This window comes from Capsella rubella, unplaced genomic scaffold, assembly GCF_000375325.1.
Source record: "Capsella rubella cultivar Monte Gargano unplaced genomic scaffold, Caprub1_0 scaffold_2, whole genome shotgun sequence".
Taxonomy (NCBI): domain Eukaryota; kingdom Viridiplantae; phylum Streptophyta; class Magnoliopsida; order Brassicales; family Brassicaceae; genus Capsella; species Capsella rubella.
In genome coordinates, this window is record NW_006238922.1 from 9,406,978 (window position 1) to 9,425,034 (window position 18,057).

The following is an 18,057-nucleotide window of genomic DNA, read 5'->3' on the forward strand; positions in this document are numbered from 1 at the left end:
AAAAACAAAATGTTTTAGAAGTCTAAATCTAATATGCTAGATAACTATCTTAATGCTAAAGATTTTTTTTTTTTTTTGTCAACAATGCTAAAGATATTTATTCATAATAAATCATCTTAAACCATAAATTAATTATTGCTCCATACATTTTCTTAACTCATAATTGATTTTATTTATCTAAAAGCAGAACACAATTTTATATTTCGAAATTGAATAGTACCAAGCCAAGGTCCAATCATGAATTTAAAAATCACACTATAGAACATGTAACAAAAATACACAACTTATCACACTCAGAGGCGGACCTACGTTATAGGTGGTGGTGGCAGCTGCCACCAGTAACTTATAAAATGTTAAAAATTTTATTATGTTCATAATTGTTAATATAGCAAAATGGTTATGTTACACCCATAATACATGGGAGATGGTGAGTTCGAATCCTATAACTGTCACTTTGCACCCACTAACATTTTTGGCTGGGTCCGCCCCTGATCACACTCACGTACGTATACTAAATCATATTAAAAAAAAAATACAATGAACAAAAAAATATTGGACCTGAGAGTGAGTTTAATGCAACACAAGCAAAAGAACCTTAGCCTATTGAACATAAACGTAAGAGAGAAACACGTGTCTTGTACTCTTTAAGATGACACATGTCTCTTTCCCCGTCTTTAACGCTGCTGAGAACACGTATCTTTGCCAGCGAATAATTTCTACATTTAATAAAAAAACAATTACAGATTTTTTGCTTTTAAAGTAGTAATAGAGACTACTACTAGTAGAGAAAAAAGAGAGCAAAGAAGGAAGCAACAAACAATAATAAGGAGAAAATAAAATAAAATGAGGGGAGACAAAAGAAAATTAAAAAAAGAAAGAAGAAGACCGTACGAAAACGTGTCGAGTCGAGGGATCATCTGATTGCCACTTGGCTCTTCTTCTTCTCTTAGTACCTTTTCACACATTGGCTATTCTCTCATCCTTTTTTTCCCTTCTACGTGCCCCCAAAACCTTTTTTTTTTTATATTCTAATTTTAAACTTTTTTTTTTGTAATTAAAGGTATGTAATTATAATGAAAAAGATAATGATTTTGAGATAAGATTTCCAAATTGATTACATATTTTTCTATCTTTTGGTCAAAAAAATTTAGAAGTAAATAGAAAAAATAATAATTACAGGGATTTGATATATTTTTAATTGTAACATTGTTAATAACGAAACTAAAGTAAAATGAAACTGAATATTCATTCCTCTCTGTGTGTTGTTTCGCTCTAATTTGAGTTTCTCCTTTTCTCTTCTCTGTCTTCTCATCATCCCCATTTTTCTCGTCTCCCCCAAGTAATGTTATTATTCAATAGTAACAAAACGTGTCTTGTAAATTAAAAAGCCTTTTGGGTTATGGATCGTGGCATCAAAATCTGATCTTTGTTTTTTCTCCTTATTTACTGTTTCATCATCAGCTCTAGTTTTTTTTTTTCTTTTAATTTTAATGGCGGAAGCAAACGAGAGAAGTAGAGAAATGGCGAGGAGGAGTAACAGTTGTGTGTTTCCTAGAGATCTGCTTCAGAGGTTCATCTCTAACTCTGTTGAAGGTGAAGATGATGATGAAGAAGACGATGAAGAGGTTGAGTTGAATCTTGGTTTATCTCTTGGTGGGAGATTTGGAGTTGATAAGAGTAATAACAACAAGCTCGTGAGATCTTCCTCCGTCGTTGTCACGATGCCTCTTTTCCGGGAGGATCATCGTCATCAAACCACGACGGTTACGACAACGGCGGCGGTGGCCGCGACGACTACTACGCGGGGTATGGGTTTGATGAGAACGACGTCGTTGCCGGCTGAGTCTGAGGAGGAGTGGAGGAAGAGGAAAGAGATGCAGACGCTAAGGAGAATGGCTGCTAAGAGACGGAGGAGCGAGAAGCTTCGTAGCGGCGGCGCCGGCGGTGGAGGAAACAGTGGTAATCCGGAAGAAGCTGCGACGACGGCCACCTCTTCGAGACGGCGAGGTAGACCAACTTCAGGACTTCCTCGGTGGTCTGCTACTGCTAACAAAAGCGGGCTTTTACGGCAGCACAGTGGTGCTCTTGAAGGCTCCGTTGAGTCTCAAGGCGGAGGAGGAGGTTCATCGAGCGTTTCCGAGTTAGAAACTAAAGGTATTAATCTCTCTAATCTGATCATCATTAACACAAGCTATATAAATTACTTTAAGTTAATCTATTTGCTTTAGTCTCAAATCCCAAATTTTAGTGTTGATTGTTTAGGTAGAAAGCTTAATCCTTGGATGCAAAGTTTACGCTTTTTCGCAACCCGAAAGGTCATTTTAGCTTTGGTAACGGACCAATGTTTACATGTAATGTTTTTGATAAATACAGCGTCTAGTGATGAGGCAAGAAGCTTAACATCGACAACTCAACAACAACAAGAAGCAACAACAAAGCCAACAAACCGGCTGAGAAGACTGAGTTCAGTGGACATGAACATGAAGATGGAGCCACAAGGGAAAGGCAAGAGTGAGATGCCATGTGTGTTTACAAAAGGAGATGGTCCTAATGGGAAGAGAGTTGATGGTATTCTTTATAGATACGGCAATGGTGAAGAAGTGAGGATCATGTGTGTTTGCCATGGCGATTTCTTGTCTCCGGCTGATTTCGTTAAACATGCCGGTGGTCCGAATGTAGAACACCCTCTTAGGCACATTGTTGTCAACACCTCTTCTCCTTCTAATCTCTTATAAGTTATAATAGACCAAAAACCCTCTAACCAAAACCCACTCTTGTTTAGAGAAGATGTTTTTAAGAGTCTTGGCCATTTCTCAAATTTTAAGTTATATATGTATTTTTTTACTACAGACCACAGAGAGGGAATTAAGGAGAAACATCATTTATATCAGTTTAAGAGAGAAGATTGAGAATAACATTCTAATGATTGATGCATCACATATATCAGTTTAAGAGAGTAGATTGAGATTTGAGAATAACATATTAATAATTGATTATGATGCATATGGTGAATAGAGTAATACAGATGAAAGAGCTCCCTACACTGGAAAGAAAAGAAACATAACTTAAGACTTCTAACGGCTACGCACTTGTTTGCTGCTGTACATATCCTCTACAACACACTTCTTCTTCTTCTTCTAGCATTGTTTCACAATCTATTAGGCTGGATTCGTTTCAGCAGTTTCACAGCTTGTTTCATTGTCGGCCTTATCGAGAGGCTATCGACGGTGCATTTGAGAGCCAAATGCAGAACCTGGACCAGATCGTCAGCAGGGCCAGTCTCCCATAGTCCCTTGGTGAAGACTTCTTTGGCTTTGCCTTGACTCAGCATCATGTGTGCCCACGAGACAATGTTAAACCCGTTCTCATGGGCTGAGAAAGAAGGGTCTAGAGCTCGCTTATCCGATATCAGCTCCAGGACGACAATACCGTAGCTGTAAACATCTGCTTTCTCCGAGACACGGCATGTCATTGCGTATTCTGGAGCAACATATCCGAATGTCCCAGCCACACCTGTTGTGACATGAGACTGCGAAGTTCCCAAGAGTTTCGAGAGTCCGAAATCAGACAGGTAGGCGTTGAACTTGTCGTCCAAGAGTATGTTACTCGGTTTGATGTCTCTGTGCAAGACTTTAGGAGAGCACTGTTCGTGAAGATAGGCGAGAGCACGCGCTACATCAAGAGCAATCTTGTGAAGAACCTTCCACTCCATAGCTGGTTTAGTTCTTTCTTTGATGAAGTCTTCAAGGTTTCCACCAGATAAGTAGTTGTAGATGAGAAACATCTCGGTTTCGCTCGCATGGTAACCGATTAACATAACAAGATTCGGATGCTTAACCATTTCAAGAGCAGAGATCTCAGCATGAAACTGTTGATCCCCTTGAAACCTCCCAACAGAGAGTCTTTTAACAGCAAACACATTCGTTGGAGACACCTCTGCTTTATAAGTCGAACCAAAACCACCATGACCAATACAGTAAGAGTTGCTGAAGAAACCAGTAGCTCTAACAATGATCTCATACGTCAGAGGGGTATCAATGTCCACAAACACTTTAATCTCCTTTATCTCATCTACTTGAATCTGCGAGTTCCGTTTCCATTTCTTCGTGTAGAGGAAGAATAGAACAAGAACAAGAAGCACAAAGACAATTACTGAAGCCGACACAATCGAAGCAATCTCAATCGGATACAAACCAGATTTGCCAGAGGAATCATCATCAGCTGGGCTTGGACCAATGTCATCTTCACCCTCGTAACTCATAAGTTTCCTAAGAACAACATTGCTTGAGAAACTTGAAAATCCTACAAGTTTAGATATTTTCAACGGATCAAGAACCCTAACCCCACCGATAAAGCTGTTGCCTTTAAGATCAAGAACCTCCAATTTCTTCAACCCCCAAATCTCCTTTGGAATTTCACCTCTCAGATGATTAAAAGACAGAGACAAAACCCTAATTTCAGACAAACCTCCCACAACTGGAGAGATCTCACCACCAAGTCTTCTACTTGAACAAGAAGACAAATCTGGGAAATGAAGACCTCTACTAGTACTACCACTACCACCTTCACCCACATCACAACCTCTGAGAATCAAAGAGACGACTTTCAAATCAGAGTTGCAGGTAACACCGTACCAAGAACAATGGTTTGATGAGCTGTCGGAAACCCAGCTAGAAAGAAGTCCATTTGGATCAGAGAAACTACTCTTGAGCTTCAACAGAACAGCTCCATCGTCGTGAAGACCACCACTCTTTGTTAAAAGTTTCCGAGAAAATGAAAACACAAACAAATTAAACAGCAAGAAGAACAAACCCAGAAGTTTCATTTTTTCTTCCCAACCCCTCAAACACGAGAAAGAGAAGAAAGAGAAGACAGCAAAATCAGAAAACCCTGAAGATAAAAATTTGCTCCTTTCCTCACAAATTTAAAGTACTTTGGGTTAAAAAGTTGATCTCCCTCCCTCTCTCTCTCGAGAAATCGAAAACAAAATTCAAGTTGCAAAAGAAGAAACTTTCTTTTACATTAAAAGAAAATGACATAAAAAAGAAACAAATATTTTTCTATGGCTCGATTATCAAAGAACACATTTAATAAAAAGTTCTTAACGTATTGGAAACAGTCAAAGCAGAATGATTTTCGAGGAAAACAGGAAAAAAAGAAACAAAGAAAAAAAAAAATCTCAGCTTTTTAAAAAACTTTTTCTTCTCTTTCTTTAAAATTATTTTTGAGGAAATTTCAAAACACACACTACTTTACTTACTGTAACTGATGTTACTTAAAATATTATCCATTTAGCCAAAACAAAAATGAATTTTTCTCGTTTCCTTTCCTAATATTTTATTTTCTTTCGTGTAATATCTTTTCTTCTATATTTTCATTACACTTTCTTTTTTTTCCTTTTAATTCATAATATGAAGTACATCTTGTTATGTGAGATGAGCGATGAGATAGAGAGTGTTTTACTTTCAGCCGGGTCTCTCTCGGTTCTGTCGTGAAAATATTTGTCACTGTCTAAGAGACTTTTAGAGAAAAAAAAGGCGTAGGACCCAAGTGAAGTCAATGTCTGAATGTAATAAAATTTACTTATGTAATAAGAGAGACTACACACATGGCTGCTTCTGGTTTGACCAGGCAGGATAGGTAAAGGAGAGACCCTACCCCCCCTAGTCTTGTTATTGGTCCATGATTAGATTCCTAAAATCCTTTTTTTCTTTTTTAGTAACCGATCACTCAACGTGTATTCCTCCTCTCTCTGTGTGTGTGTTGTATCTATCTCATCGTCATTATGACGTTCGGTTTCACGTCAGAATTAGTATACTATATGGTCCAGATTTTAATAAATTCACGACTCTTTTTAAAGTCCGTATTTTAGGATTACCTTTAACCAATTCTAGAAGAAGAAGAAAACTGATTTTACTACTACTATTTGGGCGTTACGAAGAAGAGGTGGAGTAGCAGTTTTTTGTACTTGTGCGCGGTTCCATTATTAACTCTCGCAGATCTTAAGCAAGAATAAAAGAAAGAATCTTGTAATGTGTTCATTGTATCTTGATTAGAGTGGGAGTTACAAGGAAGAGGAGTAACAGTTTTTGTACTTTTGTGCAGTTCCATGAAATCAAGAAACAAAAGAATCGTGTAATGTGTTCAATATATCTTTTGCCATATGTTCACAACATAAGTAATGGGTATGAACACCTATATGGGATGTGAACATTTGCAACCATTTACCTCATTTTATACATTTAAACAATATATACAATATATATGTATGTCATTTTCCGATATACAGATAATTAGATAAGGAAAAAGATAACAAGAATTAACGGTTTAATCAGAAAAGTAGTGATACTAAAAAGAAATATTAAAAAGGTCTTCTATAACGGTTTTCACTAGTTATTTAGACGGCTCACGTGATTCCGTGTTAACGTACGTACGAAATATCTTTTCTGAGAGACGGGTGATTGGAAAAGAAAACGTTACAAAATTAACAGTTTTACCTTAAAAGTCAAGATATAAAAAACATTATTCATTTATTTATTAAAAATTATATACTCTTAAAAGTTACTTATGAAAATGTATATAAAGATCACTTATAACGGTTTACACTAATTACTTAAAAAATGTTTAGACGGCACACGTGTTTTAAGCTAACATACGTACAATATGTCTTTTCTGAGACACGAATGATTAAACAAGAAAACGTTAGAGTATGTCTTTTTGAGACACGAATGATTAGAACAGAAAACGTTACAGTAGGTCTTTTCTGAGGCACGAATGATTAAAAAAGAAAACGTTAGAGTATGTCTTTTTGAGACACGAATGATTAGAACAGAAAACGTTACAGTAGGTCTTTTCTGAGGCACGAATGATTAAAAAAGAAAACGACAAAACTTAACGGGTTAACCTGAAAAGTTGCAATACAAGAAAGAGAGATCGTTTATTTAAATTATATTAAAAACAAATTTTCAAAAACGATTATGTAAAAATGTATAATAAAAGATCATTTGTAACGGTTTACACTAATTACTTAAAAATATTTAGATGGCACATATAGTTCCGTACTAACGTACATACGATGCCATTTCTAAGGCACGGATGATGAAAACTTAAAATTTACAGTCACAATATAGAAAAAAGATCTCTATTCAATTATTTTATTAAAAAGTGTATCTTCCTAACGTATTATAAAGACATTATATTACTAAAGTCGTATTAATCTGTAAATAATATACATAAAATATTTTGTTATAAATGAATTATTAGAGGATACATATGAAGCCCAATATAATGTCTCATGAGAAATTCAAAAGCCTATTTTATTGGTACATGTAAAACTTGAATGCTTAATAAAATGAAGATACATATATGTGTATAATGTACATGTAATGATGAATTTTGGTTGTAACCTTGAGAATTGTCTTAAGAAATATCAAATTGCTTAGTTCTTGACGACAATCTAAAGTTTCTTTATTTTTTTTATTTCATTGCACTTAAATAAGCTTTCTAGTTTCTTAATTAATTTATTTATATTAATATTACTAAAGCAATATTCTTTCTTGTTTTGAGATTCCTTACGTCATTAGCAGTTTCGTAAAATTTATGGAACATGTGTAATCTCCTCTGTGTAGATGCATGTGTAATCTCATCATTATTGTGACGTTCAGTACGTTTCGCGTGAGAAATATATGTGGTCCAACTTTTATAAACTCACGAGTCTTTTAATTCCGTAATTTAGGATTGTAAACCGCTGATACCTTAAAGTTAAAAGCTTTAACCAACACGAAGAAGAGACTGATGTCAGAGTACGATTTGGGCGTTACAAAGAAGAGAGGAGTAACAGTTTTTGTACTTGTGCGCAGATCCATTAATTAACTCGCAGATCTTAAGCAAGAAAAAAAGAATCTTGTAATGTGTTTAATGTATCTTGATCAGTGTGAGCGTTACAAAGAAGAGGAGTTACAGTTTTTGTACTTGTGCGCAGTTCCATGAAATCAAGAAACAGAAGAATCGTGTAATGTGTTCATTATATCTTGCCATAACATAAGTAACGGGTATGAACACCTATATGGAGATGTGAACATTTGTAACCGTGGGTATGTTAACACACCTTATAGGATGTGAGTATAATTCATTGCTAAAGTATGTACGATATGTCTATTCGATATATGGATGATTAGAAAAGAAAAAAGTTACAAGAATTAACGGAAAACTCGCAACATAAAATAGAAACATTGTTTTATTTATTTTGCTAGAAAATGTTTATTTACAAAAGTTATTATGTGAAAATGTGTAATAAATATTAATTGTAACAGTTTACACTAATAATTAAAAATATATATATAAAATATTTAGACGGCGCACGTGATTCCGTACTAATGTATGTACGACATGTTTTTTTATGAGACACGGATGATTGGAAAAGAAAACGTTACACAATTAACGGTTTAATCTAAAAAGTTGCGGTACAAGAAAAAGATACCATTCATTTATTTATTAAAAAGGAATATTTATTTCAAAAAGTTAATCATGAAAATAGACAACAAAGATCATTTATAACGGTTTACACTAATTAATTAAAAGTATTTAGATGGCACACGTGAATTTGTGTTACCGTACGTACAATATGTATTCTTTTAGGTACAGATGATTGGAAAAAAAAAACGTTACAAAATTAACAGTTTAACATGAAAGTTAGGAACATAAGAAAAATACATTGTTCATTTACTTTATTAAAAAGCACAAGTCTCCAAAAGTTACTATGTGAAATGTATAATAAAAGACATTTGTAACGGTTTACACTAATTACTTAAAAAGATTTAGACGGCGCACATGATTCCGTACTAACGTACTATGTCTTTTCCGAGGCACGGATGATTAGAAAATAAAAAGTCGCAAAATTAATAGTTTAAACTGAAAAGTTGTGAATTGTGATTTATAAAAGAGATCACATGTCATCAAAAATAGATTTTGTTACTCTTACTTGTTAATTTGCTAATGTATGTATATATGTCATATTACTCTTTAAATGATGTATATTATATATTTTGAAATATGTGAATTATTAGAGGATCCATATGAAGCCCAATATTACGTCTATTGAGAAATTCTGGTTTACGTAACTTGAATATATATATTTTGATTAAAGATTGCTATAGAGTTTCGTTGATAAATCAGTTTTTTTCTTAGGATATGAAAACACATATTTACATCAATCATCATCATTATCACTTGGACAATGGTTTTGATTCATTAGTGTATCAATGTGCTTTATGAAATTTGCGCATATTCGTTTTTGCAAACAAGCGCAAGTTAGGTTATCTTTGCTGATGACATTGAAACTATTTTTGAGATTCATGGGAATATACCTTTACTCATTAATTAGTTCCCTTTCGAGACTCGAATCTGAAAACTTGAGGCTCACTCCCTCATACCTAACCTTGTTGAACGTTATGTTGCGTAATACTATTCTCAAACCTCTCATATGATGATGAGTATATTGTTGTTCTTCAATTTTTTGGTAAGTGCTCTCATTAAGCAAGAAACATTTACATTTGTAAAAGTCTAACACTTTTTTTTCTTTTAATCCTTTTAACTAAGAATACAGAGAATTGAATAAAGAATCTAATCTAAAGTTACGAAGAGGAAGAAGAGCAACAAGGAAAGCAACAGAACCATTTGTGTGATGTTTTGGACTCTTTACTCCCTCTAGTTATCATCTCATCATCAACTACCTTCTTCGAAGAACTGCAGCAAACACAAAGAAATCTCCTTGTGGGCTTTTCGACTGAAACAATCACAGATTAAAGAAGAGTAATGTAAGTAAGAATCTGGAAGTAGCAATGTACCTGGAACAGCAACAGCAACTCCAACAGCTCCAATGACAGCAGAAGAGCCAGCCACAAGAAGAACTGCAATCACAACTTGGCCATCTGCACCAGGAGAAGCATGAGCAACATTTTAACCTTTTGCAGCAGCACGAGTAACATTTTAGCCGTTTGCAGCAAGAGAGGCTGTAATCACAACTTGGCCATCTGCACCAGGAGAAGCACGGTCCAGTGTTCGTGCAACACAGCCAAGAACACCTCTTCTTCTGCTTATGCTGTTGCTGCTGCTGTGTCGTCTTCTTCTTTGCTGCCTTTTTCTTCTTCTTCTTCTTTTTCGTTCTGGATTAAAAGTAACAAATAATTGAAAAGAAAGTTCTTGTTTCCCCATAGACAAAGACTACTACAATGAGACGATGGTATAAAAGTAACAAAACTCACATTGGATATGAAAATGATTGTGTGCTGCTTGGTGCTTCGTCTGAGTTATTGCAATCTCCAATGTTCCTCCACGATGCACTCGAGTTTGACGACTTATCCTCGCATTCTTCACTTGCTTTATCCTCCATATCAAAGCTCTTGCCTAGATCAGAAGAATAAGCCGGAACATGAATAGTAGGGCAAAACGATAACAGCTCTCCCGATTTTGTAATCTCTCCAGACTTGAAATCTCGGTAACTGAACAACTCATCTCTCGCTATCGTGTTATCACCTATGCTGAGACTAAAAAGAGAATCATTTGATATGGTGCTCAAATTCTTCTCCAAGGTCGCTGACGAGTTGCTCTGAGCTCGGTCAGATCCTTCTCTATCCATTATTTGAACAGAAGGAGACATAAGCGTAGGCTCCACTGAAGCATAAGTTACACCAGATACTTGTGACCCTGGTGTGTCTGATGAACCTTGTAACTCGCATAATTTAGAAGAGTGACTTAAGAGCTCCTTATTGTGTATGCTACTACTATCGAAAGATAAGCTGGATTTCCTTTCTTTTGCATTGATCTCAAGCATATCCCCTGAAGAGGTTGGAGACAAGGAAAGAGATGCAGATCTTCTGGAGGTGATCTCTGGATCTGTTTTGAGACGAACATCACTGACCCCGTAACTAGCAATGCTCCCCAATTGGAACAAAACCGGCTTCTCATCATTCCCTTCTTTGTTAGTTGGTCTTGGATCAAAACTCCTACTATTCTCTGACTTTTTATGCTTCTTTAGATGATATACCTTTCTATTTTTCCCTTTCTTGTGATTCATTTCCATAGCTACAAGACAAAATATGAAAATTTAGTTATCTTCTTTGAACTCGCTTCACAAATGCACAAAAAGGAGATGTTTTCAAGAACATACCCAGTTAGAATCCTTAAAATCTAATCTTTTATAATAGACAACAAGACCTCTCACTTAGTCCTTGAAGTCTTTAATTTCTTCGACGTAAAGCAGCATAAAGAAGAATTATAAAAGAGTAAAACAGAGGACTTACTTATACCTACGAATATCCATGTAAATTTCCAATGAACCGTAGCTCTTCGAACCTTATACTTTACCCGCAATGGCTCCCTCCGTTAGTAACCTTCTCTGTCTATAAACCAAATTGGAACTTGAAATAATTTTTCAAACTGTAAAAGAAAATAGGCAAATGGTTCAAAGAATAAACAACAGATATATAATGATGAACTCATGAAAACTTTGATCTCAATAACGGCAACGAACCTTCGATACAAGAAACTGTGAAATCAATCCTTGAGATTAGAACAATGAGAAATCCATAAAACATTAACTGTTATATAACTTTTATAACCAAAAAACACAAAAAGGACTAATCCTTTCAAATTTTGAAGAGTAAGAAGGAAAAAAGTTACAAAATTGAAAGGATTAATCCATTTGGTCGTTGTTGTTTTTTTTCCCCTGCAGATTCCTATAAACCAAAGGCATTCCTACAATTTAGGGATTAGCTCGTCTTAATCTATCTTGGCTGCTTTTGGCGCCATCTTTTTTTAACTAAAAACTCTCTTATCTGATGCTTTCTATTATTAGCAATGTCACGTGTCGTAACACCAGAAAGAGACAATACATCAACGAGAGATGTCTGGGGCTTGTGTCCTGAAAGGTTTTATCATGTGTTGAGACCAGCCCAATTCTTAAAGGCAACGAGGGATTCCATTTTCTTGTAGTTCCTCTTCCTCAGCTTTGGCAATCTAAGTTTCTTGTGAGTCTCCATGAATGCTTGCTTATACCTCCACTTATCCACAAATATCTTCATCTCCTGGGATTTCTCTACCACTTGCATCGCTGCATCAAAGAACCCTCCTTTCACCAATGCATACAAGAACGCATCGACTAGAGCATGGTCTAGTTTTGACCTCTTCTCTGCCTCCACGGACGATATCTTCCCTTTAATCTCGTTCCACAAAAGCAGGACGTTGAAGTACTTTTCGCCACTCACATATCCATTAATCAGGGATAAGTATGTCTGGTTGTTTGGCTCATAGCGGAGGAAAACCATCCTTCTGAATGTCCTCCTTGCATCTTCTAAGCGCCCGGATTTACAAAAGGCATGGATAATCGAATTCCAGTCATGGGAATTTACTTCGACACGAGGGTCTTCAACAACTTCGTCTAAAAACGCTGCCATTAATTCCGGTCTCTGGTTCTCAAGGAGACCTGTCATTATTGTTAAGTAGCTCCCTTTCAAATCTGCCCCTCTTGTTTCTCTCATATCCCTAAACAATGTAAACGCAGATATGAAATCCTGGTTTGTCATGGAAGCTTCGATCAAAGCATCATAGATCTCGACTTCTAACTGAAGGCCAGAGCTGTTGATCTCTGTAACCAGCTGAGTAGCTTCAGCTGTTCTGTACTCTTTGCAATAGGCTTTTAAGATTGGCACATAAACCCCAATCCCCACAGATCCTCCTCCCTGAGCAATCATTTCCTCGAGAATACTATGTGCTTTATCTGAGAATCCAAGCTTGACACAAGCATTTATAATTCCAAAGCCAACTGAACTGTCAGCATCAATGGAAGACGATTCCAACTTCTGAGCTTCGATTATCACTTTCGCTAAACTTTTAACGCTTTTATTCTCTATAAACCCTTTTACCAATTCAAGGTACGTTTCCTCACCAAAACTCGAGTCTTTTCCATCTCCTTTAAGACTATACAGTATAACATCAGAAACACTATCTAAATCACCATTCTTAACATATCCACTGATCATATTGGAATAAAGGATTCCTCTACTTGCAAACCCAAAACCATCCATCAAATTCTCAAGCTCACTTATCTTCTCTCGAAACCCCTTCCTAGCATACAAATAAGCAAGAAACCCAAAGCTCGACTCATCAGGCTTCACACCCAAAACAGCCATAGATTCAATCACATTATCAGCATCAGCCAGAGATTCCAACTGCCGACAACACGCCTCGAGAGCCGCATTACTCGCTACCAAATCCGGTTTCATAAAATCAAGCTTCTCATCTACAGCAATTCTACAACTTTCCTTAAACACCTTAAGAAACGCAGCCAAGCTTCCATTTTCTCTGCAGATATCGATAATCAAATGCCCCCAGAGATCAAAAGGAACAAAGTACCTGTTTTTAAACATACACTTCACTAAAGCCAACGCTGGCCCTGAAGCTTTCGCCAGTTTCATCGACTCCAGAACACTACGAACAGTCTCAAACTCCAGCAAAATTGGATCTTTCTCAATTACATAAGCAGCAGAAGCAAAGGCTCGTTTGAGCCTATGAGAGGTGTTTTCACCGCTTCCTTCGGTATTGGACAAATGGGTAATAAGGGAATTGATGAGACGCTTCTCGGGGAGGGAAGAAGCGGCGGTGAGAGATCGAAAAGCCTTCCATGCTTCATCGGTGTTCTGGGCAGTTAAGGAATCGTGAAGGGCAGATTCAAAGGACGCTTTTTGATCTTGGGTTAGGGTTTTGGGGTTTTGAGGTGGCGATAGTGAAGGAGTGAGAGTGATTGGCTTGTTGGAGAAGAGAGAGGGTTTGAGGAAAGAGTAAAGGGAAGGACTTTCAGGAGAAGACGAAGAGAAGTGTCTTCGTTGGATTGAAGTTAGAGTTTTTCTGAACATTCTATGAAACAAGCAAGATCATCTGGTTGAGAGTGATCAAGTTCCGCCATATTCAATTTGCTTTCGAGGTTTGTTATATTACAATATAAATCGTTATCTTGCATTACATCATTCAAAGTTGCTGGAATAGCTCAGTTGGTTAGAGCGTGTGGCTGTTAACCACAAGGTCGGAGGTTCGACCCCTCCTTCTAGCGTTATTTTTAGCTTTTCTAGTTTTCTTTTATGAAATTACATATGAATCAAAATAGTACAACCAAAGCCCATAGCCAGCCAGAAAAGCCCAGCCTCTTTTTCATAGTTCCCATGAGTTTGGTATTGACAAAAAAAAAGTAACAATATTGATGCTACAACCTGATTTTTGTTGGTAGCTGATTATGAACTTTAATACAGAGCTGAAACTAATAATTTTGATGAATACGATAATTTTAAGACAGTATATGTCTATATGAGGTGATTGTTATTCTAGAACTAGAAGGGGTTGTCTCCAGTGTAGTTCAAAGTTCTGATACCATATCAAATCCCTAACACTATATTTGTTATATTCATGTTTTACATGATGTAATATCTGAATTATATGCAAAAGAAGTTTCTGTGAAGAGATATATTGAACTTGAGTAGATGTTGATGTTGATCTTGAACTTGAGCCACAAATAAGATATGGTGTGTGTTTTGTGAAATGAGAGCCACCAAGATGATCAACAGAAAAACAAAAAAAATAAAAGGTCACTAGAGCTAGTTGGTTAAAAAGCCTGTGTATATGAGATGAGAAAGGAGATGCAAAACATTATGTAAGCTAAATAATCAACGAACTTTAAGAATCAGCTTGAAAATGGAAAGCAACTTTGGAAAGAGCTGAGAGGATCAGATTCTTCTACACCACCCACTAGTAGCCGCATCCGATTCCAAAACACACAAAAAGAAACCCAACTGATTCCATATACTCTTCTATTGTAAACTCTATTTTCAACTCCCAAGTCTTCCCATTTTTTTTTATATAGTTTTAGGAGCCACCTTAATATAGGACACCAAAAGCTTTAACACGTTTCTTGCTCAATGGGAACAATCATTACGTTAACACTTTTAAGACCATTAACATCTCAACTTCCCATGTTGTTTTAGTAGCCTGGAGCAGACAAAACCCACGTCGAAAGAGACACTCTTTTTGATCCTTAGCAAATAAAGCGCTTCCTCAAATTGTTTTTGTTTGATAAATTAGTGATGAAGTGAAAACGACTACCACTAAATACCATTCCTTAAATATTTACATAAAGTATTTTTTTAGTTGCATGAGTTTGTATCGTCGTTGTAACCGGAATGTATGTGCTATGTATTGTAATAATAATGGTGGTAACATATTAAAGATGAAAAGATCCATAAGGATAAAAAAGAATAGAAACAAAAGAGCATCCCATCCTCCGGATTTACAAAACAAAGAAACAGCTCTTAGTTAAGTTGTACATACCAAAATACTAGCTACTACCAGCATTACATGTCTCTCGGCCAACCTATTTCCAAACCCTAGAACCCTAGAAAGACGAGTGAAAAAAAGTAGATGGCTCTATCAACCATGACGAGCCCGTTGGCAAGATCTCTCTCAGCAAATTCCAGTTACATCCACAACAGCGTGCGTCACTTCTAAGCGTTCACGATAAGCATAGCTACACCGATTAAAAAGAAGAAGACCGTGTTAGCTCGGACTAACAGCTTCTCTCCAGCATTTGGATCACCTAGTCCGCTACCAGTCGGTCCAAGAGTAGTCCCCGGGAACACAGAAGACGATGATGAAGTTGGCATCCCATTGGTCGGGGTACCGGAATTTGGCATCCCAGTGGAAGTCCCTGTGCTAGGAGTCCCGGTGTTTGGGAAGCCACTAGTTGGGGTTCCACTAGTCGGAGTCCCACCGGTTGGAGTCCCGCTCGTCGGGGTTCCACTAGTTGGGGTTCCACTGGTTGGTGTCCCACTGGTTGGGGTTCCGGTGGTTGGCGTTCCTGTGCTTGGAGTCCCACTAGAGCTGCAACATAGTCAAAAAAACATTAGTGATATATTCATTACAAGATAATTAATGATTGTTCAAAATGATAATGATGCTCATCTGGATCATGTGAATGATGGACTGTTTATGATATGAACTCTTCTTTTTAGTAAAGGTGAAATGAATAGAGATATAATGAATGATGCAAAATAAAACATTTAATCAAAGATTCCTTTGTCTATCTATCTATTCATTTGGTCTTAAATCACTATCATTGTGTCTCCACAAAGACAAATTAATAACCAAAATTCCAAAAAAAATAAAGAAAATGATGAGTCGGTGGTAAAAAGCAAATCTACCCAGAAAGCCAAAAAAAATTCTAACTTTATGGAGAATCGAAACATTACTAAACTGATGGAAACAAGAATGAATCAAGAATTAGAAACATACCTTGAACCACTTAAACAGCTTGAAGTTGCTGCAAGGTTGATTTAAGAGCAGCAGCAATTAAAGAAACAAAAACAATTAGCATAAGAGAAAACATTCAAGAATTGATCTGAAATCTGAAGTGTAAAGATGAGTACCTGACGGAGATTGGGTGGCGGCGCCGTTAAAGTCACAGGTGGCGCCTGTAGAAGCTTTCTTCTGGTAGTAGCTGTTGACGGCGACGTCACAGTGGTTTTTGATGGTGTTAGGTTGGTAACAAGCTCCGGTGGGCTGGATCTGGCTACAGTCAGCTCCATTCCCACAAGCGTAGTCTATTGCCTTCTGAAGCACTTGCTCGTTCCCATCTTTGCACACACAGTAGGCAGCATCTGAGATTTTTTTGTCACCAAACAAAGAAAAAACAGAGTCAGATTCATTACAGAACTCAAGCTCAAACAAGAAGTTGAGATTTTTGAGGTATTTATCAGAGATCTCATACTAAAAGCCTAAATCTTTATAGACCCACTTGTCAGAACTGACGCTATACAGTGAGAAATGAGAAATCTCGACGAAATCTAAGAGAAAGGAGAAACATTTTGGAGATTAATTACAAAACAAAACAGAGGAAAGAAGGGCTTACGTGAATAGGTAAACATGGAGATAATCAGACAGAGAGGGAGTAAAACCGACATGATTGTGTAGTTGAGAGATCTGATTGAGAAGAGAGAATCTAAAGGAAAAGGCTTTTTAGATCGAACTTGGTTTAGGTTTCAGTAGAGATGTGTGAGACGGTGAGAGATGTGTCTTGAGGGGAGCGAGACTAGAGAGAAAGAGAGAGAGAGTTCTAGACAATAACGGCAAGTGTGTGTGTATGAGACTATGTTTGATATATAATTATAGACGACCATGGTCCAAACACTTTCTCTTTTTGCAGCATTTTTATTTACTTATGAAAAAATATACTGATTAGTAATTAAAATATAACTAAAATTATTAAAAAGAGTGAGTTAGGTTCAATATCCAAAATAATTCTATTTATGTAGCTAACATTTGTATAAAGTTGATGTAGAGAAACAGTGTAAATCTTCTTTTTTTTGGTTACCAAACAGTGTAAATTTATTACAAAGAATTGATATAAATTTGAACACGATATTAAACTAAATGTGTTTTAAACATTTTTCATCTTGATGCTTTAATACTAATAGTCAGTAACATAGATCAAATAGAGACACATAGTGTAACTGAATTATAGAGGAGATTAGTGAAATAAGCCTACATGAACCAATCTTCATGTGCAAATGATATAGAGGAGGGATTAAAAATAAAAGCATTTTTGTCTTGTAGTAGTAATAAGAGACTGTCCAACGCACCGAAAGATTATATAATTAATTACCAAATTTGCCACCACCTCGATTAACGTATCTCAGATGAGTTTTAGTTCTCTCAACACCTGTCCTCTCTTATTAATTAAAAAGACTCTTCTTCTTTTGTTTCCCAAAAAATCTCATTTTTTTAGCAACGGTCAAAAATTACGTCCAAAAGTATGGTTTACGAGTGAGTAATGCAGAACTAAATAAATAATAATACTATATTATAACTTAAGAACTCACCATGTACTTTTTAATTTAATTTTTTAAATTACAAACTTAGTTTATACCTTTTCGGTTCCTCTACGAAACAACAACAACAACAACACGTACAAATTCAATTCATCCACTCTTCCAACAATTTAGTACTATATTAAAGAAG

At 36.3% G+C, this 18,057-nt stretch overlaps 5 protein-coding genes and 1 non-coding gene across 7 annotated transcripts; 2 read left to right on the plus strand and 4 right to left on the minus strand.

Moving 5' to 3' along the window:
- Window positions 1-1,256: 1,256 nt before the first annotated feature.
- LOC17894265 (ninja-family protein AFP1) lies at window positions 1,257-2,818 on the plus strand. Its single transcript, XM_006302438.2, has 2 exons — window positions 1,257-2,154; window positions 2,374-2,818. The coding sequence occupies exons 1-2, from the start codon at window positions 1,491-1,493 to the stop codon at window positions 2,733-2,735; spliced, it is 1,026 nt and encodes a 341-aa protein (XP_006302500.1). The 5' UTR covers window positions 1,257-1,490; the 3' UTR covers window positions 2,736-2,818.
- Window positions 2,819-2,961: 143 nt separating this feature from the next.
- Window positions 2,962-4,997, minus strand: LOC17894734 (probable LRR receptor-like serine/threonine-protein kinase RPK1). Its single transcript, XM_006301024.2, has one exon. The coding sequence runs from the start codon at window positions 4,823-4,825 to the stop codon at window positions 3,149-3,151; it is 1,677 nt and encodes a 558-aa protein (XP_006301086.1). The 5' UTR covers window positions 4,826-4,997; the 3' UTR covers window positions 2,962-3,148.
- Window positions 4,998-9,603: 4,606 nt separating this feature from the next.
- Window positions 9,604-11,396, minus strand: LOC17895022. Of its 2 annotated transcripts, none has more exons than XM_023788229.1 (4): window positions 11,301-11,396; window positions 10,263-11,082; window positions 9,846-10,163; window positions 9,604-9,744 (listed from the first exon to the last, which is right to left on the minus strand). In XM_023788229.1, exons 2-4 carry the CDS (start codon window positions 11,078-11,080, stop codon window positions 9,633-9,635), a joined length of 1,248 nt encoding a protein of 415 aa, XP_023643997.1. In that variant the 5' UTR covers window positions 11,081-11,082; window positions 11,301-11,396; the 3' UTR covers window positions 9,604-9,632. The 2 variants fall into 2 exon arrangements, with proteins under 2 accessions (XP_023643997.1, XP_023643998.1); XM_023788230.1 differs by having other exon boundaries at window positions 11,307-11,359.
- Window positions 11,397-11,911: 515 nt separating this feature from the next.
- LOC17895644 (pentatricopeptide repeat-containing protein At1g69290) lies at window positions 11,912-13,937 on the minus strand. The gene has a single exon (XM_006301581.2). It carries the CDS (start codon window positions 13,908-13,910, stop codon window positions 11,934-11,936), a length of 1,977 nt encoding a protein of 658 aa, XP_006301643.1. The 5' UTR covers window positions 13,911-13,937; the 3' UTR covers window positions 11,912-11,933.
- A 93-nt stretch (window positions 13,938-14,030) lies between these two features.
- TRNAN-GUU lies at window positions 14,031-14,104 on the plus strand. Its single transcript has one exon. It is a non-coding gene; the product is annotated as a tRNA-Asn (tRNA).
- Window positions 14,105-15,258: 1,154 nt separating this feature from the next.
- LOC17894371 (PLASMODESMATA CALLOSE-BINDING PROTEIN 4) lies at window positions 15,259-17,169 on the minus strand. Its single transcript, XM_006302713.2, has 4 exons — window positions 16,949-17,169; window positions 16,467-16,697; window positions 16,333-16,360; window positions 15,259-15,921 (listed from the first exon to the last, which is right to left on the minus strand). Exons 1-4 carry the CDS (start codon window positions 16,998-17,000, stop codon window positions 15,546-15,548), a joined length of 687 nt encoding a protein of 228 aa, XP_006302775.1. The 5' UTR covers window positions 17,001-17,169; the 3' UTR covers window positions 15,259-15,545.
- Window positions 17,170-18,057: the final 888 nt, after the last annotated feature.